The sequence below is a fragment of the Strix uralensis genome, chromosome 1, assembly GCF_047716275.1.
Source record: "Strix uralensis isolate ZFMK-TIS-50842 chromosome 1, bStrUra1, whole genome shotgun sequence".
Lineage (NCBI taxonomy): Eukaryota > Metazoa > Chordata > Aves > Strigiformes > Strigidae > Strix > Strix uralensis.
The window spans coordinates 22,101,505-22,121,997 of NC_133972.1; the positions used below are offsets into that span (position 1 = coordinate 22,101,505).

The window sequence follows — 20,493 nt, forward strand, 5'->3', positions numbered from 1 at the left end:
TGAATAAGATGCTAAGATCTGCTTTGGCTCACTAGCATCATTGGCCCTCACCTCACTCCTTGGCAGCGAGCCTCCCCACGTTCTCCAGCAACTGGCACAATCCAGTGAGAACCTCCCTCACTCTTCAAGGTTGTCCTACAACCCTAGACATGCACAGAGTTACCCAGAACCTGTCCCACAATTTCTTAACTAGCTGTTAATATCCCTGGGCCTCATATCCTTTTTTTTCGGTCATCTTAAAGTAGCTATGTATGGGAGCAACACTTTTAACCATATACTATTATGTTTGAGAGGACATGAGTGAACTGAACCCAGCTCTGTCATGAGCTCTATAATTATAGGCCCTCTCTAAAGCTTTGGGCTGGGGGGAACACAGATCATAGCCCTTTTCAGTGAAGAGAAAGCCAGACCTCCAACACTTGTGGATACCCGGGCCTTACAAGTCACTTTAGGTACCAGTGTTGAGGAGCAACATAACAAGACTACAAATTCCTAAGCAACCAGCAATCCTGGGCCTTATACCAAAGCTTTAGTCACATGGACTTCCCAACAACTGGGAGAGGGGCTGCTGACTAACGAGAGTACATCTCAACACACACCATCCCAATGCAGGACTGCTTCCCTTCTGCTTCCCTAGAGGTTAATGGCTACAACAAAAGAGAGATATTTAACAGCCTTTTTCAATTAAAAACTGGCACAATTATTCTGTCAAGTCATTTTTCTGCTTATGAAGTCTGTGTGTAAACATCAAGAATAAAATAGGAGAATAAGAATCTGCTGTTTAAAGGTTGCTCTGTATACCCAGTATATTACCATATACATGCGTCTGTGTTCTTGGGAACCTAGAAATGTTTATCTTAACAACAGGCTGTGGAATTTTAGGAAACTGAGCCAATTATCCATGGCTTAGTGCCATTAAAGTAAAAGTCGCACTAGCAAAGACTTTGGAACAGAGTTTTTTAGAGAATTCCAGGGGCATTAACATGAACATGGCAAAAGCCACACTGTGATACAGTCTTCATACCAAAAAAAAGAAGTCTCCTTACAAGGGAGAACTACACAAGAGCACAAGCTAAGGGGTAAAAATGCAAATTAAATACATGCTCTGGTTTTGCTTCATTTGCAGACTAAACTATCTTACTGAATTACGTAATGAAGTTGAAACCCAGCATTGTGGCTTTCCCTGAAGGACCACAAAAATAAAAATCTGAAGTCACTCGATACAGATGGATCAAATGATTCCAAACAATTTGGAAATTGATTTTGGAAAAAATTGCAATAACCCTCAAACAATTCTTGAAGTTGTCCTCAGACAAATTCCTCTGTGCATGTACATAGTCTCCAAAATGCACAACAGACAGTACTGGATATTGAACTTCACTTACCCACCAGAGTCATGGCACAGGCAGTAAGAAAACACTTGACCAAACTGACCCCTGCCAGCTCCTGCTCTATTGTAAATCTCTGTTGATGGAGACCTAAAACCACTGTAAAGTGGACTAGGCAAGCTGACCTGCTTACCAATAATTCAGTTTCCCACTTATCAGCATGCCTTATCAATTATTCATATCTTAGCACCCAGTCAGAAAGCATTCTGAGCATACCAACAGCCTCAGGCAAGCAACCAAGCCAGCTTTCAGTGAGGGGAAACAGCTCTTCGACGACCCTTATTCCTACATGTCAAGGATTTTTTTCTCTGTGTACTCTACAACTTAATTGGTAGTCTGAAATTTCTCTGAAAAACTTTCTCTGAAAGTGAAATTTTTCACTACAGTATGAAAAGCAACCCTTGCTGAGGCAGTAGGAGGAACTGGACAAATTTGGTAAAATATTACAGACAGATGGCAAAGGTGAAAGTGCACAGAACCATATGTAGGTTTACAATGGTGGAACACACAGTATTTGAAGCACTTCTTCACTCAACTGAAAAAAAATAAAAATATCACTAATGTTCCCTGCCCCCAGTTTAAAAGAAAGCCTAGCCTCTTCTCAATATGTTATGATGCTTAGAAACTTCTTCCTTCAAAATGTTTTTTCATGATCTAAATTCGGCAAAACAAAGGTCCTATCAACCTCAGAACCACAATTAGGATTAATTTTCCTTGACTCATGTACATACTCTATCACAAGCAAAGTTATCATTCCCAATAGTCAGTTCCCTCAAAATAACGGTAATATTTACTCAGATTTAAGACCAGAACATTTTCTGGACTTTCAGTACCCACGGTTACATTTATAGAAGATGATAAATTTTGACACCATAGGAAAGTATCACTAAAGCCAAAGTAATTGTCTGACTATTTTAAAGACTTTCACACTTTTTGCTTGTGCATGAAGCAGCAAGCTTCTGGCAAGGGAGCTGTGGAAGATTCAGATTTCTAGATAACAAGCAAAATGGAAAGCAAGGCCTATAGGTGCAATCCTGAATATAAACACAGGATTTCCTGAAAGGAACAGACCTCTTTACCTACTCTGTAAAATCCCTGTGTAGATTGCTTATTTGACATAGAAACTCTTATTTGAGTTAAAAAAGGTAAAAAGAAGCCGAGATTTGACAGCTGAAGCCAGTAACATTATAAAGTGCTTTGACACTGCACACCCTCAATTTCATAATTCAGCCTTCATTAATCTGTCCAGTATGTTCTAGCATCAGACCTCAAAGCTTTATCACATCTCTTTTACTGCTGAGAGAGAATATGAAACTCTCCTTGCTATTAAAGAAGGTCTGGGGAGCACTTCCTTGCAACTTAGCGTGGCAGACAGGGAAAAATTAACTTGCTTGGCAAGAGCTGCACATCATATCATTAAAAGAGAGAATTTTTAGAAAAATACTTCTACACAGGCACTCACTTCCCTGAAATGAAGCCAACTTATTTAATTCCTATGGTTCATGTAGAAAAGTTTTTGACTTAAATTTAGTCATGCTTTAAGTGCAAGCAAGGTAACATAGTGTATCTGCCTAAGGGTTTGGGGTCCAACAGAATTTTCAGCAAGAAATGCTGATAGAATATTAAAAAGCATGCCAAATAGCAGCAGGCTATCACTCGCCCCATACAAATAAGAGTTTTGGCTTTAACACATTCTTGGTCATCCTCTTGGTCAGAACATAGCAGTGCAAACAGTTCACGCAGCAGTTCAAGCTAAAGACAAGACTATCCCAAAAGAGAAAGTTACAACACTTCCCCTACCAGGATGCAGGAAATTAAACACTGTAAGTTACTCCTACTGCAGAGATGATGTGGGTACACTAGACCACCATTACTTCCCTTGCTGCTCTGGATGAAGACTTGCTTTTCAGAAACATACTGTTTATTCACTTGTACCAACTGCAGGGTTCAGCACAACCCCCAGTTTGTACTAAGACCCATTTTCTGTTCCCCTCAGTAAAATATTCTGCCATCACTTTGAAATCATCACTTGGTAATATTCCATTCTTCTTCTGTGCTCTTCCATCTCTATAAGGTCTCACAGCAGTGAAGCTTAGTTTTCACACACCTGTCCCTCACCATGGAAACAGAAAAGAAGGAAGAAGTGTACACATACTTCATTTATATTACTAAATAAAAACTCATCATCAAAATAGCCTGCTGATATTCATCATTAGGCCGGAATCTCCATGGCCAAAAGAGGAAGCACAGTAAGTTTCCCATGACTCAGGCCCCGCAATAATTCCCTTGTAAACTTCCATCATTACCAACACCAGCAACTGACATGTCGATGCCAAAATAAGCCACTGTCCTATGGCTTAAAAAGGCAGCCAGCTTTTAAGCATCAGTAAGTCTAGCACAGCCCCTCTGGGGTGAATGTGGTAGTGACAAGCTGCACCATAACCTCCCTAGACTCTCTTCCTTTTAAACAGATCCACGGGTTTTCATTGTAGATCTGCAGTTCCACCACTCGTGCTCTTGCTCCAAAGCTGCTGTTCAGTCCAGACTCCACAGCCACCAAAACCCACGCCAGCCGCCTTCACAGCCCCTGCCTGCAGCCCAAACGACGATCTCTGTGTAATTTGAGGATGGCATGCTGCCACTTTCTCAGCGGGATGAGCCAGTGCTGAAATGCTCTCCTCCTCAGTCTCACTCTACCTACACTGACTGCAGTAGGAACAAGAAGGTTTATTAATAAGCAGGAGGAAAAGGTCAGCAACTTGACTAGGATCCACGACTTTCTAGGCTAAGATCAGTTGCACAGTATGCCAGAAGGGCCAGGTAAGAGACCAGTTTTCCCAGAACATACCATAAAACTGCATGGAAACAACACAGGATACACCCATACAGTCTCCCACAGAATCCTACTGCCAGATGAGTGCTCATACATCCACGATGATAGGAAACAGAAGGGTGTTTTACAACTCCCACCGATTTAATAATTCACGCTGAATCTACAGCAAGGTAGGAAAAAAAGAATGTAAAACAAGTCCAGCAACAGGTAACAGATCACTTAACAACTGACACTACATTCTGGGGCGATTTTTGCAAGTTTTCTCCTTTGAACTTCTGCATAACAGTGTCATTACATAGATTTCCATTCTTCCTCAATCTACATTGTGTTCAGAAGGCACTGAACAAAGAAGAGAGCTGTTCATTAGCTTTTCAATTAGCTTTCTCTATAACCCTGTACAGAGATACCAATTTACAGCGCAATTAAGAAATCATAAACCCAAACATATGGCTAGAACAAGAATAATATTTTCTTGCTACTAGACCGCATAGCTGATTTACTGGCATGGTGTTTAGCAGCAGGTTTCTGAATTCAGACAGATTTTCCCTCTTTCCCCTTTCACAAGTTTATTCACATTAGATAACAAGCTTGTTTTTCCAATCATGCATCACAATTATGTCACTGAAGATATACGAATCTGTTCTACTCAGTTCTTGGAAGTTTTTTATTTTTGTTTTTACAATTCTGATTAAAATAATGTAGGTGAACATTAGTACACAGTGGTAGAGTATATTCCTACAGGTGAAGGCAGAAAGAGAATTAAAGAATTTGAGCATGGTCTATCCTTGCTCCAAACACACCTTCCAAAGTAGAGCCGCACAGTGCTGCCCAGTCATTCACAGTGCAAAGTAAAAGGCAATTAGAGAAGACACCAGCCACATCATTCTTATGTTCCTCAGCACAGCCACCAGGCTCTGTGACAGAGATATGTATACCATCAAGCCTTTAACACCAAACTTTCAACAGTTAGCTACCACAGTACAGTTCGCATTCACTGTCAGTTCCTCTTGCTGAAAGACAAGGGGCACCACCATAGCCACCACGTTTTAACCATTAGGGTCTGTGTTCTTCAGACAAATTATGAACAACTGTAAAAATAAAACTAAACTTTAGCTTAGCCAGTTTGAAAATTACCCAGAGTACATCACATGTTCTACATGACAGTGGGCAGAAAATACCTGACCCAACAAAGTTGAAGTGCAATATGCAGAATTTTCCTACAACCATCCTACATAGGCAAAGTTGCACCACCCGATTAAGATTAAAAAAAAAAAATCCACCAGACTGCGCATGTAGCACAAAGATGTCAGCCACCATACAACAGTCTCAGCAGGACCAACATCCATCAGTCAAAATGAAGAAAGATGACACTCATCATGAACCCATACTGACTGGCCAGAGAAAAGACAGACAAACATTTCTAAAGTTATTTTCAACTGAGAGAAAAGGGAAAAAAGAAAGTTCTTCCATATCAGGTAGATGACACTACCCCGGTACAAAGAGATAGTACGGTAGAACATACAAAACCTCACAATAAATAGTAGGAAGAGAGATGGCTGATCGTTCACTTCGGCAAGGCTGCAAACCCTCAACTGCATGGAATGTTACTTTATGAAACACTGCAGCAACTGACACAGCTTACCTTACCTTATCTTTGGTGTCCCCACAGTAATGAAATGCACATCACTGAAATGTTTCTGCTATGTGGCAGCACTCCCAGGTACGTCATTTAGAGAAGCCTCAATTAGCTTTCAATTCTATTTTAAATTCTCTACCTGCAGATTTTATTTGCAAAAATAAGCATGAAAGTGAAGAAAAACACATTCACTCAGTCATGCATGTGGAGACTGAAACACTGGGGATGACCTTTGACTTTAGCACTAAAACAAAACACACATTAAAAATAAGAGGTTGGAAGGGAGGAAGGGGAAAGCACAGCAATGTATTTAGGGGAGTCTCATTAGCTATTCTGCTACTATGGAAAAACAGCAGCTTTCCTGTTCCAAGTTCATAATGCAGTACATAAACATGTAAACTGATGGGCCCTCTTATGCTTTGTGCTATTTTTCTACCTTGGCTTTTTGTGTAATAGTTCTCTGAATAAAATAGATAAAATTGAAGCTCACAAGTTTTTTTTAAATATCAAATTTTAATATTTAAAAAGCTGCCTGTAGCTGAGTATCATGGTCAAATTAAAGGTTCCACAATTCATAACAATTTCCTTTTTCAGTGGCAATGCTGTTTGCATCACCCTTCCCTGGTTACTGCGCAATCAGAAAAAAGCCTGGCATATAAGCAAATGCAGTGTACAACCCCCACTTCATCCTAACTGTCTCAGGTCAGAGCCTTTCCACTAATACATAGTGAAGAGAAGCACCTCTCAGATTCACTCAAGTTAAAAGGTGTCAGTTTGTCGAGATCCAGGCAGCCTTTGAACATTATCACAGTGAAAAAGGAAGTTTCCACCCATGCAATTCTACCGATTTTCCCTGAATAACACAGATTATTTCTAGCCTAAACACAAGCTAACAAGCCTGAGAAATGGGCCTTTTCTTTGCAAGTTACCATGAAATAACAACTTAGTCAAAAATAGACAAAATGGTTGGGAATGAAAGGTACCTTTTTTCCTCCTTCCCATTCCAGACCATTGGCATCTCCCTTTTGCAGCTCTCCATCAGGACTCTGTCCCTCAGTGACTCTAAGAGTCTAACCAGACTGCTAAAAATAACTTCTCAACTACAAGACATGTACATTATCAGCGGCAAACATTTCTGCAGACCTAATAACAGCCCCACAGCTCAGTCTGATGACATGAGAGACTGAAGAGAGACTAAAGCATAGTTTGTTGAGTTTGGGACTGTATGCCCATCACAGACAGAACGCATATTTTTTCCCCAGGTGATAAGATACTTTACGGGCAACCTCAAAAAATTGTATTGAAAAATGTCATCTTTTGCATTACAAGCAACACTGACTGTATAATCTGAATATGCTAGAAACACACTGATAATCTGAAGTACACTTAAATGTATATTAGTTCGTAATTCAGGAGTCTTCCATGATTGTTTCTCCAGAGGTCTTTATAAACAACATGTAATAATGTATGTGACATTCTACAGGGAAGCACAACCCTCTCAAAACTCAAAGTTATTTTTCTCACTATAGAACAGTAATAAAACAGAGGGATTAAAAGCGATGCCCAGGTCACTTTTGTATGGACACCTGTGTTGTGGGCTCTGCTGTTTCATTGCATGCTGTGATCACTACAGAAAAAGTGCACGTGAGATCCTCCATTACCCAAAGTTCGGAGCTACAGAATTAAAGGCCAGTTAGAGTTTCAAAAAGGTATGCAAGGCATGTTTCCATCAAACCTTGAGAAGCAAGAACAATTTTGATAGCACTTCATGAAATGAAAGAGTGCTTTAACACCAAAAATACCCTGTTGCTTATTCTCCTTTCTGTCTCTAGAACCAAGTTCTCTAGTTTAACAGCAAGAATTTAGTCGAATAAGGGATTGGTGTAGTGTTCAAAAAAGTTGTACATAAAAACATTTGGTTTGCATTTTGGGAGGCAGTTACAACAAAATCTAGTTCCAATACAAATGAATCATAGAGATTGAGGCTGTGTTTCACATAGAAGTTCACTCAAAAACTTGGGGTGGTTGTCTCTTGTCAGTAGCAAAGCAATACAACATTGTTCAATAAAGACAAAATAGAAATATTTCCCTCTTACTCCCTTCAAAAAGCTATTTTTATGCTAACCAATAGATTCTAATTACTTGTAAATTATGGTAAATGCAAATGTAACAAAGACATGACAAGAAGTAGGTTATCTTCAGAGATTGCATAAGGTGGTATTTTGCACTGTATCACTATGCTTAAGTGCCATCCAAATTTTTCAAGACGTCTTAAAATTAAAAAAAAAAAATCATCCTGACTCACAATATCTCTTTGAGATTGTTTTTAATTCAAGAAGAACTTGCCATCTCTCAGAAGGACAGAGAAAGAGTTAGGAAGACTCTGAAAGTTCATAAACAAAACTGTCCTCCCTGTATAGACCACAAACTTCTGCAACTTACTCAAAATGAATGGAACAGAGTTCTGGCGTCATTACAGCAAAAACTCTGCAACCCACCACAAAGAGCCTTGGTCTGACTCTTACTCCCAACCTTATTCTATATGGTTCATAGAAGTTAGCTTTGTTCACAGAAGATTTAAGTGGTGAAACATTCACCATCAACTTAAAAAGTTTTTAAACATGAAGGTGTCCTATATACTCTGTTTCTGTTTTTGTAAGGATGTTGAGGTATTTTAATTCTTCACATGGAAGACGACAGTAGCTTTCATAATGATACCTCCCAAACTGAATCTCTGGTTATGAAGTTATAGATCCGTAAGTACGGTTACATGTCAAACTGTGACTGCATTAAGGGCTGTAATTTTAAGAAGTCTGGGAGTGATATCAACAACACCTACTCCAGACTTTGAACACATGCTTCAGAAGCATTTTTTCTGGTACAGATAAAATCCCCAGCTGCTTCCAGACCAACAGTATGATTTCACCCCAAATAAATCCCTGCGCAGGGTTGAAGTGATACTTGAAAACATCATATTTTTAAAGCAAAGATTTAGAGGGTGGGTGAGTTTTTTTTCCTAAGCTTAATGCAGATTTTAGCAAAGTAGAACTTTCCATGACTACTGTAAACATCGAGGGAATCCATTCATCCATTTGTTCTTCCCATGACACTTTCATCAGAGGGCAAGTCACATTAGTTACACTATGACCTTCCTATCGATGTTATGTTAATGACCACACCAGAAACAAGTTTTTTGAACCAAGTTAAAAATTCCTGTGCTGTTCATGTAATAGCTATAATTTAAAGTTACAGTATTGGGAAACATATAAGTAAACTAGTGCTTAACTTAAAAAAAATAAAAAGGAAAAAGAGTAGAAATCCCAGTGAATTTGCATCTTTAAGAGGCAGAAAAGAGCTAAGAATTTGCCTGATCTAAAGATTCTGCCATTTCAAGGTAAACACTCAAACCCAAGTTTGCTTTGTTTTACACTGGAAGGAGGGCACCAAGAGGGTGATGCATCTCAATTAGCTTACCTGTTTTCTTCGAGAGACAAGCATTCCCTACCACATTTGTTGTCTGTCGCACCACTTTGAGGACTTCCCTTATGGGAAGAAAAAGGAAAAGCCACGTTCAAAAGTCACCAAAACTTCTCAGCAAGCAGAAGGATATCCTGACCAGAGCCACTACTTGTTTCACCTTCCCAGTCAGATGACCAGGAGCAGTACCAAACAAATTTACTGAAGACTCCACTGAAAAGTGGCTAAACCAGAACAAGTGCCAGTATCTGGAGGTGGATTCTCCTTCACTCTCCCTGGTACAGTCAGGTGTAGTTGTGCAGTAACAGTTGCCAATGTACTGCATTTCCTGAGAATAAAGAGTGGGGTTAAGGGACAGAAGCAAACAATCTAGCCAGGAACAAATAAAAATAAGCTCAAGGTCTCTTATATCAATACATGTCTAAATTAGAGTTTCCACATGATATCTGAGCTATCTATATTAAGCCACTCAGGCCAGTCTTCCACTAAATTAAGCTCGAGTGGCTTAAAGTTCACATGATTTTTAGAGTGTAACTAGGCAGCTATTCCTTCTGCATCTCCTGTATTGAAAGTTTGTTAGCTACATTTTTCAACTTCAGTTCCAGCTCTCTGATGAAACCTTACATGTGTGAAGTCAAATGACATCAAGAAGCACATTTCATCTTTTGGAGAAAAAGGCTTTCAGAATGAGGTGAGATCAAAGGGAACAGTTGATGAGGAAATAGTTTCAGTATTTAAAAATCTAACAACATGGAAACCACAAGGTGAAATACACTCCTATCAGTTCTAATCCTCAGGTTTTCCCAGTAATACCTGTACAGTCCCATTATGATTTGAAAGCAAGCTGTACTGCTCTAAAAGGCCATATATCCACCTCAGTCTTTAATTTCATATTTGAAATGAGTTGTCTCAGAATAATTCCAACTAAAATCCTAATTAGGAAGGCTAGTAAATGTATTATAAATTAGTCCCAATACTTTCAGTTCAGTTTGAAGACTTCATTAAAATTAAGTTACTCTGTCTTCTTGCTAGTCTGTAAGTTTTAGTACACACCTGCCCTTTACTTTTATGCAAGCTCTCTTCACACACGTAGAACCAGACTGCTCACTGAACAAGACCTCCCAACTACAGGGCAGTTTCTAACAGCACCTTTAACATAAATTTCCTCTGCCTCCAACTTTTCTTCTTAGTATCTGTGTTAATGCCATGTTTTGGGACACAGTTCACCAGAAAGAAACAAAACTGATTTCCATTGCAGGCCATGCCATAGCAGTACATACTACATTAAACAGCAACACCTGGGATACACAAACAGGCAGGAGGTGGGGTTTGAGAAGAAATAAAAGTCTGTTGAAAGTATTTCTGATTTTTACAGGTTCCTTCAAAAAGACTTTCTCCACAAGAACTGAAAATTGCTCAAAACTTGTGCAAGGCAGGTGTTCCTCTGTGTTTTAGAGATAAATTTAAAAAGTGGAGACAAATTCTGAGCCACTCTGTGATGAATGTAAGTGCCCCTCTGGAAGTAGACAATGGAAAGAAACAAGAAGCATGGGTAAGTTAAGTGAACAGGGAGAACACCAACTCTCTGTATTCACTGCACCTTTCTGTTCTTTATCAGGGGGTGAAACAGGAATTTATAAGAGGAAAAAGTAAGCCATACGAAAATGAACAAGAAAAATCCATCAGATGTATTTCACCCAAGAACACTTTAGATTTTTTAGTCTAATCCCTATGGACAAGGGCTCCTACTAGAATTTAAGTGCCCTCTGGCTGCAGTGTAATCCTACCTGAACTAGTGGGGACAGAGAAGGAAGAGAGTAAAAAGAGCTAACAAGAAGGGTATTCTTTCTGCCTGATATGAACTCCATCTCTGTCCAACTACAATTACACTCCCATAATTTGCAAAGTCATGTTACAGATGCTAACAACTCTACAAAAACATTTAATTTCCCTCCCTTTGCCTTCCTACAACAGTCTAAAAACAACTGTAGCACTGAGATTTTTGAGTGTGTTAAGGATTTTAGGTATTGCAGGTAGTGCCAGTCCAAAGCATTTTCATAAAGTTTTAAAATGTAAAGCTTTTTATTAAGAAATGTCAGCTTCCTTCAAGTCAGTCAATCACAGAGCAAGGAACAGTTATTACGGGCCTTGTTCCAAAGTTCCCAATGATGGAAAGGCCCTTTAAACTATTTTGGCTCAGAGATGAAATAACTTTTGTAACAAAGAGCATGTGACAAATAAAGCTAATCTTGATTTCTTGTTTTAACTTGATTAGAAGCAGTGAATTTTTTACAAATTCACTAAGTGTACTCATTCTTCTAACAGAGTTCAGACACAGCCAAGTTGTGGAGTAGTAAAAAAAAAAATGAGTAAATTAGAAAAAGAATTAGTGAATTATAAAGAGTTGTTCCACATTGGATTATAGCATTGTAGATTTTTATATTAAACTTCACTGGTAAGCAAACAAATTCACAGTAACAATGTTGGGGGGGGGAATCTAAAATAGCTTTCCTGCCTTCCAGCCACCAGAACACAAGAACGTAACTCTCCAACAGCAATCTAATATTTCAAAGCCATCAAGATTTTAAAAATTATTTTTTAAAAAAATCTATGAATAAAATAGTTCATTCCATCCAAAATTCATGCATTAATTTTTAACCATTTTGCTTTTTTCTGTTTTAAAGTTTTTGTTTCAAATTTAAATACAGATAAGAAAAGCAAACTCAAACCACATCCACAAAATGAGCTTAATAAAATGACAACATCCCCAGCACAAGTTGTCTTCTGTTTCAAAGGAAACACTCATGTCTAAGCTCCTTATGTTGTAGGAATTTCCATTTTAACAACAGAATGAAGTCCAGGATACCAGTTAAGACAGGCATCACTAATAGCATACCTTCAGTAAATAAGCTTAAAGTTACCAAAGTATCTATCAGCATATACAAAGATTGAGACACATAGCATATAAACATGTTTCCTGCCTCTGATGCTCCAGGATCACCAGTAGAAATCAGTGACAAATGAACTGTCCTATGCATATAGGACAATATGAGTATCCCAAATAACTGCGATTTCTTTGCAGTCGAACGCCTGCAAAACTGCAAGTAATCCCATTTGCATCGATTTGCCTGCTCCCACCACAACACTTGTTTAACAATAGTATCACGACTTAATATACCTGATGCCCAGTTTCATCTGTAACCTTAAAAATATTAGCTATTTGAGATTCCTTCTGGTTTATTCTCAAAATCTTATGGTGGCAGTATTTTAAATAACGTGGCTGTTTAGACTAACTTTAGACCTTGAGGCAGGGAGGGAGAAAGCGGCCACAGTAAGCAGTGATCCTTGACCCATTCAAGCACAGGACACTGTCGATGCCCTACTTTTGCACATCAAAGCGTAAGTCTTTTCCCCTATCCCACCAGAACAAAACCTGCGTCTGACAACACAACAGCAGCTCAGCATTATTTGAGAAAGAGGCCAGGCAGCGTTATGCAGTGCAATAGTTGAAAAACAGCATTCAACTAAACTGCAGAGTAAGGGAAACCAAAAAGTACTAAAGCAGCATTTGCCATGTTCCCTTCCTTTGTCTGAGTTAATTTAAAACATGGCTAGCAATGTCTCAGCACACACACTACATGCATACTACATTCAAAGCTAAGCTCTAAGAGAGACAAACAGTACTGGGGGATTACAGCTCCGCAGCAGCCATTGTTGTACCTGGTTTTCAACTCTTTTCTCTCTTGATCATCCGCATAGCATTCCTCCTTTCTTGAGCCTCCTTTTCCTCTCCAGAATTTCACCATTTGGCTAGCAGGCTCGCTTAAAGCGTCGCTTCTATTTGCGTTTCCCCCACATGAACAGTTCTTGATGCTGTAAGGTCATTTGAATGCAATTGTAACTTTGGCTCACGCACAAGTTTCCTCACCCTCTCTTGGCAGAGCAGTTACACAAACTACCAAACTAAGTCAGAAAGAAAGGGTTAGACTATAGACTAATCCTCTCTTCAGTCTGCTTCATTAAAACTTTGATCTTTCAAGTGCATCTTACAATATCTACGTTCTTAACCATGTCCAAAATTTTTAAGCTTGAACAGACTACTGTACGCAAACATTCTCTGGACAGAACAGATGTTAGCAAACCTTTTCCTCTTAAACATCACATAGAAAGCATAAACAGGGAAGTGTATACCATCATGAAAACACTAAAAAATGTTTCCACAGTCTTCACGAAAGTAGTAAGATTTATCTATAGAGCAAAATACAGCAGTACTTTAAAGCTGCATACATTTCAATTATTAAAGCTTTCTGCTGCAAGTCTTGAAACACTGATGAGAGAACAGAGCTACAACCTCATCTGGCAATCACACAAGTACTCCCACAAATTAAACCCCATTTTGCTTAAATTATCATCCAAAGGAAAGCCAGTTGTGAACTTTGCCCTACTCAAATGGCATTTTTATATAGTGCATGAGCTGTCACCTCAACAAACTTCTGAGCTTTAAGAATTCGGAAATTATAATTCCTCAAGAAAACCATTGAGCAATTTCCTTTCTTAATTTCTCCTCCAAGACAGAGCACAACAGTTCTTCTCAAACAGCCTCCTGTCCCCTCACATTCAGGACAAGTTTGCAATTGCAGTCCCCTCTCCTCCCAGTAGCAATTCTCTTTGTGGACTGATCCAACTCTCTGTCAAAACATAGGCTGTGTAAACATTGTCTTCCAAAGATGAGTCCACACCAGTGACAAACTTTTGAATCTCTGTAAATATGAAATGCAACTCCCTCCCTGCAAAACCTCTTCAAAAAACAGATGCTCCTTCAGACAAAATAAAGGATAATGCAATTTTAAGCATTTCTCCTCTGATCTTATTAGAAGTTACCTTCCCGCTCACGTCTAACTACAATTGAACTTCTTAAAAATCTAGGAAATTATTCAAAAGGCTCACACCTACATCAATGATTATCTACAGTGCTTCCTATCACATCAAGCTTTTGGATGCCCAACTCTAATCAAGAGAAGATTCTTCATTTTGGACTGCCTTCTTACTGTATGAATCCTTTACACTCATGCATGTTTTCAGAGTGATTTGCATTCAATCATCTCATCATTCTTCAGTTCAAGACTGAGCATAACCGTATGCCTAGATAATGTCCAGTCTTTAAGATACATAAACCGTCATTTACTTTATCAGTGAAGCTGCATATTCCCAGCGCCTTTCACTGTTTTCCTGCTTCACAACAGTCCTGACTCATACAGTTTCAGCATATTAAAGTGCAAGAACTGTTAGGAGTATCAGGCTGTGATTACCGAAGACTGCAATTCACCATATGGTGAATGGTGGATTTGATGAGGTGATTTACATTTGCAAATGTAATTCTATTCCCATGTGCACTTCTATACTTCAACTTAAACCTGAACACAAGCACCTGCAAGAGGAGAAATTAAATTTGAGCCTGATAGTGAAGTAACAAGATTTAAATAATAACCAATGAAAATATTTCACGTAGAACTTTTCACTGAGAAAAATGTAGTACCTGTGCTATTTCAAATAAGACATCTTCCCATCCCCAAGTTATTTATACTGCTTAGTTCCACTGTTAGGGAGATAATTTTTTTCCAGTCCTATGGTACTTTAAAAGCCAGAGATACAGAAAAATAATTTTAGCAAAACAAAAGTTTCTCTTTCTTCCCCAAGAGTACAAAAAAGAAATAGGAAAGAAATAGAGCAATATGCAAATTCAGCACTTTAGTGGTCAGGGAAGAGAATAAAATACTCTTTTAAATGTTGAAATTGCAGTGAAAAAAATGTTTCTTTCACCAACATGCAGAACTAAGGGAAAGATTTCCTGTTCATACCCTTTGCGTTCAAGTTGGGATTTCCACAGATGTTTCCCTGAAATCACAGCAGATAAAGTATCTTGTGAAAATCCATTTTTTGTTTTCATTCATTTTTCAGTTACAAAACTTACTTTTTCTGAGAACTAAGAATTTTTCAACCAACATTTTTCTTTTAGGTTTCCCAGTGAGTCCATGTAATTGCCATCTGTCTTGCCCATGCATCTTCAGCAGCAGGAAGATTTGCTGACGCTACAATCAAGCATGAGCTGAGAGTAAGATAATTTATCCTTTGCCAGACTGCGTCACTGTTAAATATCCAGGGAGATAAATTATGATTTAATTCTACAACTGACTGGCTACTAAACATTGTATAGATTTGCTTACGTTTATTATTTGGCAAAGTTTATTCTGAAACGTAAGTCATTACTTTCTATGCAACTGTGGATGTGAATCGCCAAATCAGTACACCTCAGACCTTCAAGGCATTCTACTCCATTCCAATTTAAATAATTGATTTGTTGTTAAGTAAAGGAATCATCAACTATTCATCTAATTTTCATAGAGGAAAAGTAGTTTCTGTCAAGACACTGGGTTAAGCAGTACCTGGGTAAACTCTTACTGAATGATCACCTTTTTCTATAAAAATTTACAAAAACAAAAGGCATGTATAAATCCTAAAGCACATTTTACTCAAGATACTTGCAGTACATGCAGTGAGATTAAATTCTCACAGAAGTGCAATCACCTCTGCTCCTAAAGGACAGGAAGACAAAAAGATAACAACAAAAGGAAGAACAGCAAATGACAGATTTGGACACCTGGGCATTACCCCAGATTTTGCAAAATATAAACATAGGACTTTTATAATTAACAAGAAAAGAGTTATTTGGTGCTATTTACACACAGATTTTTATTAAGAATCACCTTGCTGATACTATACAACCTCCGAATCCTCAAGGCATTAACTAGGTATCTCCTGACTACCCATAAAACATTATGCCATCACATAGGAACAATCCAGTGCTGCATGACCTACATGGCCATCTACTCACACTGGATATCCTCAAGACTGTCTGCTTTGTGGTAGTGCTGCAGAGGCATTTAAAGAAACTCGAGTCTACTGTCTGGCACATCTATTCTTTGAGACTTCATTTGCTATGGGAAGAAAACCCTAACCAACCAAAAAAAATACTCTCAAAATAAACCTACATGCAAAGCACAAAATTTAATTCATTTCCTTTACCTGAAACATATTTCAACTCAATATTTCTAAACTATTTTGATAAGTTTATAGTTTTCACTACCATCTTAGCTTGGTGGTGAGGAAGGAAAAGATCATTGTCTTTAAAGATAATCTAAAGAGAGTCTGTGCTAATAATTAGTGTTGTTTTACTAATGCAAAGCAACAAAAGTTTGTCCTTTTAGCAGTAGTAACTGCTATTAGACACAGTGGGTGTAAAGATCCCAACTGAAGTGCTGGGCCAAGAAAGTTTATAGAGAAAACTGTGGATCATTTTTCCAGTAAAGAATATCCCCTACACCACCCTTTCACACCCACACAAACAAGTATGTGTTCAATCTAAAATCCTTCCCCTGCAGCTTCTCTGAAAACACTGTACGTAGGCAGGATAAATTATTATTCAGAACTAGAACATTTGGAATGTGTCTCAGCTTTTCAGATACCCAGGCAGAGTCATTAAACAGCAGACTGCTCTCTAAGCAAATGGGACAGAGTAGTAGACTGTCTTTAATATTAAAAGTATAAAGTAAGTTATATGGTTACTGTAAGAAAGCTATAAGCCACAATAGAGACAAAGTTAGAATTAATTTAGAAAGATTTAAGATCTTGCAAAAACAGGACAGAGCTCTGTAACCCAGGAACTGTTTCAACTTCTCTCATCTAATGCACATTTGTGGTCTAGTATGAAAAAAAAAGTTAAAAGCAATTCAACCTCAGAAATAAGAATGAAACAAAAGCAGCTTGTTCCCCAAATAGTCCTTTTCTGCCCTGGCAATCCTACACCATGAAAAACCAAAACCAAAACAACCACCACCCCCACAAAACACACAGGCCTTTTACCAATCTGCATAATACAGACAGAAAAAACCCTGGGGGCAGAAGTAAAAAGCAGTAGATTACAAAACATCACTCCATGCCTCAGTTTTGTGTGGAATCCCAGTGGCAGTACCCATCACACCTCCATCAACAGGTTACACAAAAAGGGCACACAGCTGAATTCACCTGTTCCAGACACCAGCAGGCAAAGTTTTACTGAGGACTAAAACAAATCACACAAAGAAACCCTGAAGTCTCCTCCCCACCTCTGTCATCTTTCTCTACACAAAGTGTACTCACTACACACAGTCCAAACACTACACAAGACACTAGTAGCTGCAAGTGTGTCTCCACACGACACCTCAAGAAAACAAGTGGTTTCCAGTTTGAATCAACCATTGTGGCTCATTCTTCATATTTAAAGATGGACAGGACAAGTTCTTCCTTACTCCAGAACGTGCAAGTTTTCTTCCTTTGAGTTATATCAAACAATTCATGCTTAGGTTTTACAACACAGACCAGCATGATCAAAGCAGTAAGTTTACACTGAAAGGGTTCCTTACTGTCCTGGTTTGAGTGAGTGGCAGGGTTTCTGGTAGCAGGGGAGTGGGCTACAGTGGTGGCCCCTGTGAGAAGCTTCTCAAAGCTCCCCTGGCTCCAAGTCGGACCCACCTTTGCACCATGGCTGAGCCAATTAGTGACGGCAGCTGTGCCTCTGCAGTAACATATTTAAGAAGGGGAATCGGGGATGAGGAGCTGGAGTTGTGAGGAGGACTTGCAAGGAGACCATCTGTGCGAACACCGAGGTCAGTGAAAGAAAGGAGAATGGGGGGCAGCTATGCCAGAGCAGAGCCCCCCCGTATCCCATGGTGAGACGACAGGGCCACCCCCCCCACATCCACAGGGGTCTATGATGAAGCAGATACTGATTTGCAGCCTGTGGGGGGTCCCACACCAAGCCAGGTGACTGCACCCGAAGAAGGCTGGGATCCCATGGGAAGGCGGCCCTGCTGTTGCAGTTCAGCACTGGGAGGGTTGCAACAGGCAGGGGTGACCCACACGCCCATGGGAGTGACTCATGTCGGAGCTGGTTTGTGGAGGACTGTCTCCTGTGAGAGGGGGACTGCACTGGAACAGGGGAGGAATGCCAGAAGTTCCCCCCTCCCCGAGGTGGAAGAAGCAGCAGGACTGACTGCACCCCCCATTCCCTGCCCCCTGTGCTGCTGGAGGGGAAGAGGTAGAGATATTGGGAGCAAATCTGATCCCAGGAATCAGGGAGGGATGGGGGAAGGTGTTTTCAAGATGTGGTAATGCTTCTCACAGTCCTACTCTGTCTGTTAAGTGTTGTTAGTGTCATTAAAAATTAAATTTTACAGGCTTTTTTTTCTTCCCCTAAAGAGTCTGGTTTTTGCCTGTGCCTTAAAGGATGAGATCATCCCTCCTTGTCCTTATCTCAATTTCCCAGGCCTCTTGCTTCCCTCCTTCCCACCACTGGGGGGGAAGGGGGAGCAAGTGGCTGCATGATGCTCAGTTGCCCTCTGAGCATTAATGTGAAAGGACAGATGAAGAAGACAAGCAGTGATGCTTACTCAGTGTATCTGAATGAAAATGGCTCTTAAAGAGGAAAGAAGTAAACTTTAATGATTATTTGTTCGAGAATTCCGCATACATTTGACAGACATACAGAGGCACCCATGCCAGGGACCTGTCAGGACTGGCTGAATAACAGAGATCACAGCCGGGTACAGCTGGCCTGTGGTAACAGGCAGCAGCTGCAGAAGGTTGCATCAGACATTCGGTACATCTGCCTCTACCCATGCAGGAGCCTGCTGCTCCAGATGGAAAACAGGTACTAAGGACTATATGACTTTTTTCTGAAATCAGTTTAAAGACAGACAGACAGATGGCACAAACTGAATAGATTGTCAGCTGGTTTTAAATAAGAATTGGCTTGGTGTCATCCTGATTATGCTAAAAGCCCCCAAAACAGTGTCAGGAGGTTGCCAGTACAAAAGCAGACAGCATACAAGTGCTATCCCTCCCTCAGGCCCAAATTCCCTCTCCCTCCAAATCTGTTAAATACTGCTTGTAACTATTAAAACCAAAATATTTCAGAATAGACATCAGATTAAAAACTAAGGTAAGTATTCAATATTTATGTTTTCACCCATAATTCCATGAAAAATTAAGATAAGTGTGCTTTTGGGGGCAGATAACTTACAGGAGCACTCAGTTGCTACTTGTATTTTAACATCACTGAAGATAATTCCAACAGGCTCCTGTATACCTCCAGGCAGCATAACCCTTTGTTCAGCTTGCATCTGCCAATCCAGAACACTAAACTGATCTCTTCATTTTTCAGATGTCACCACATAACCATCCGGACCATAGGACTGAGTTTATGTAGCAGTCAAGTCAGCCAAGGGTCCAATTCTGCCCTCAGTTAGTGTCTAGTAATTCCAGTTGGTACAGCTGTGCTACTTTGGATTTACACAACAGTAACAGTATAATGCAGAAGAATATGAACCTGAAAACTACAAACTAAAAGACAATTTCAATTAATGTTTTGACTGCTTAAATTTAAACTTTTTTGGTTGGTTGGGACTCATAAACACAAAGTCCCCACCAAGTAGCCCTATCAGTGAAGCAAGCTAAGCTAAATTACTTAAGCAATCCTATCTAACCATGCATACCCACAGAACATCTAACCTCTCCATCTGACAGCCCAGTGTTGTATTCAGATATGGCACCGTTTAATTATGAACTGGATTGCTAGAAGAGAATAGGACAGTTAACTTACTGCTGTTTAATGAGCACACCCTTGTTAGTTGTGAATACATTCACTGTACTCATTAAATCAGGAGACACTGGAGTTCTGAATACATCATTAAAAGGATCCAGGAATGCTGCTGCTTTGTTCAGCATGACTACATGCTCTGCCTGACAGTTGGAAAATGAGCAAGAAAAGTAAGCCTCTTCCTGTTGGGCCAGTAGATCTAATTTTAAGTTAGGAGGAGGGAGAGAGAGAGAGAGATCTGCTTCTTCTGAGCTTCACTTATTTAGAACACGAGTAAGTTTCTCTTTTTACTGATGAATTGAAGCAATAACATGCTCAGTACTGTTAAGACAGCAACAAAAATAAGTGTCAAGCTTGGGAGATGGGGGGGTTATTTAAAATTTTAAAAAATTAAAAAATAAAAATAAATATCACAGCCCATCCTCAATATCTGCTCCCAAGGAGCAGGAGTGTGCCCTAATCTATC

The 20,493-nt window shown here is 39.5% G+C and overlaps 1 protein-coding gene across 8 annotated transcripts in view; it reads right to left on the reverse strand.

The window, feature by feature from the left end:
- TRAK1 (trafficking kinesin protein 1) overlaps positions 1-20,493 on the reverse strand; it is a 139,529-nt gene that overhangs the window by 97,342 nt on the left and 21,694 nt on the right. For 2 of the 8 annotated variants that reach the window (XM_074859157.1, XM_074859176.1), the window contains exon 2: positions 13,055-13,207. The exons of 5 other annotated variants lie outside the window; for them this stretch is intronic. In XM_074859157.1, coding sequence (XP_074715258.1) covers positions 13,055-13,140 — 86 coding nt within the window. In that variant the 5' untranslated portion in view covers positions 13,141-13,207. Of the gene's footprint in view, positions 1-9,331; positions 9,350-13,054; positions 13,208-20,493 lie in introns of those variants that run through there. One more of the 8 variants, XM_074859221.1, reaches the window with a different exon arrangement.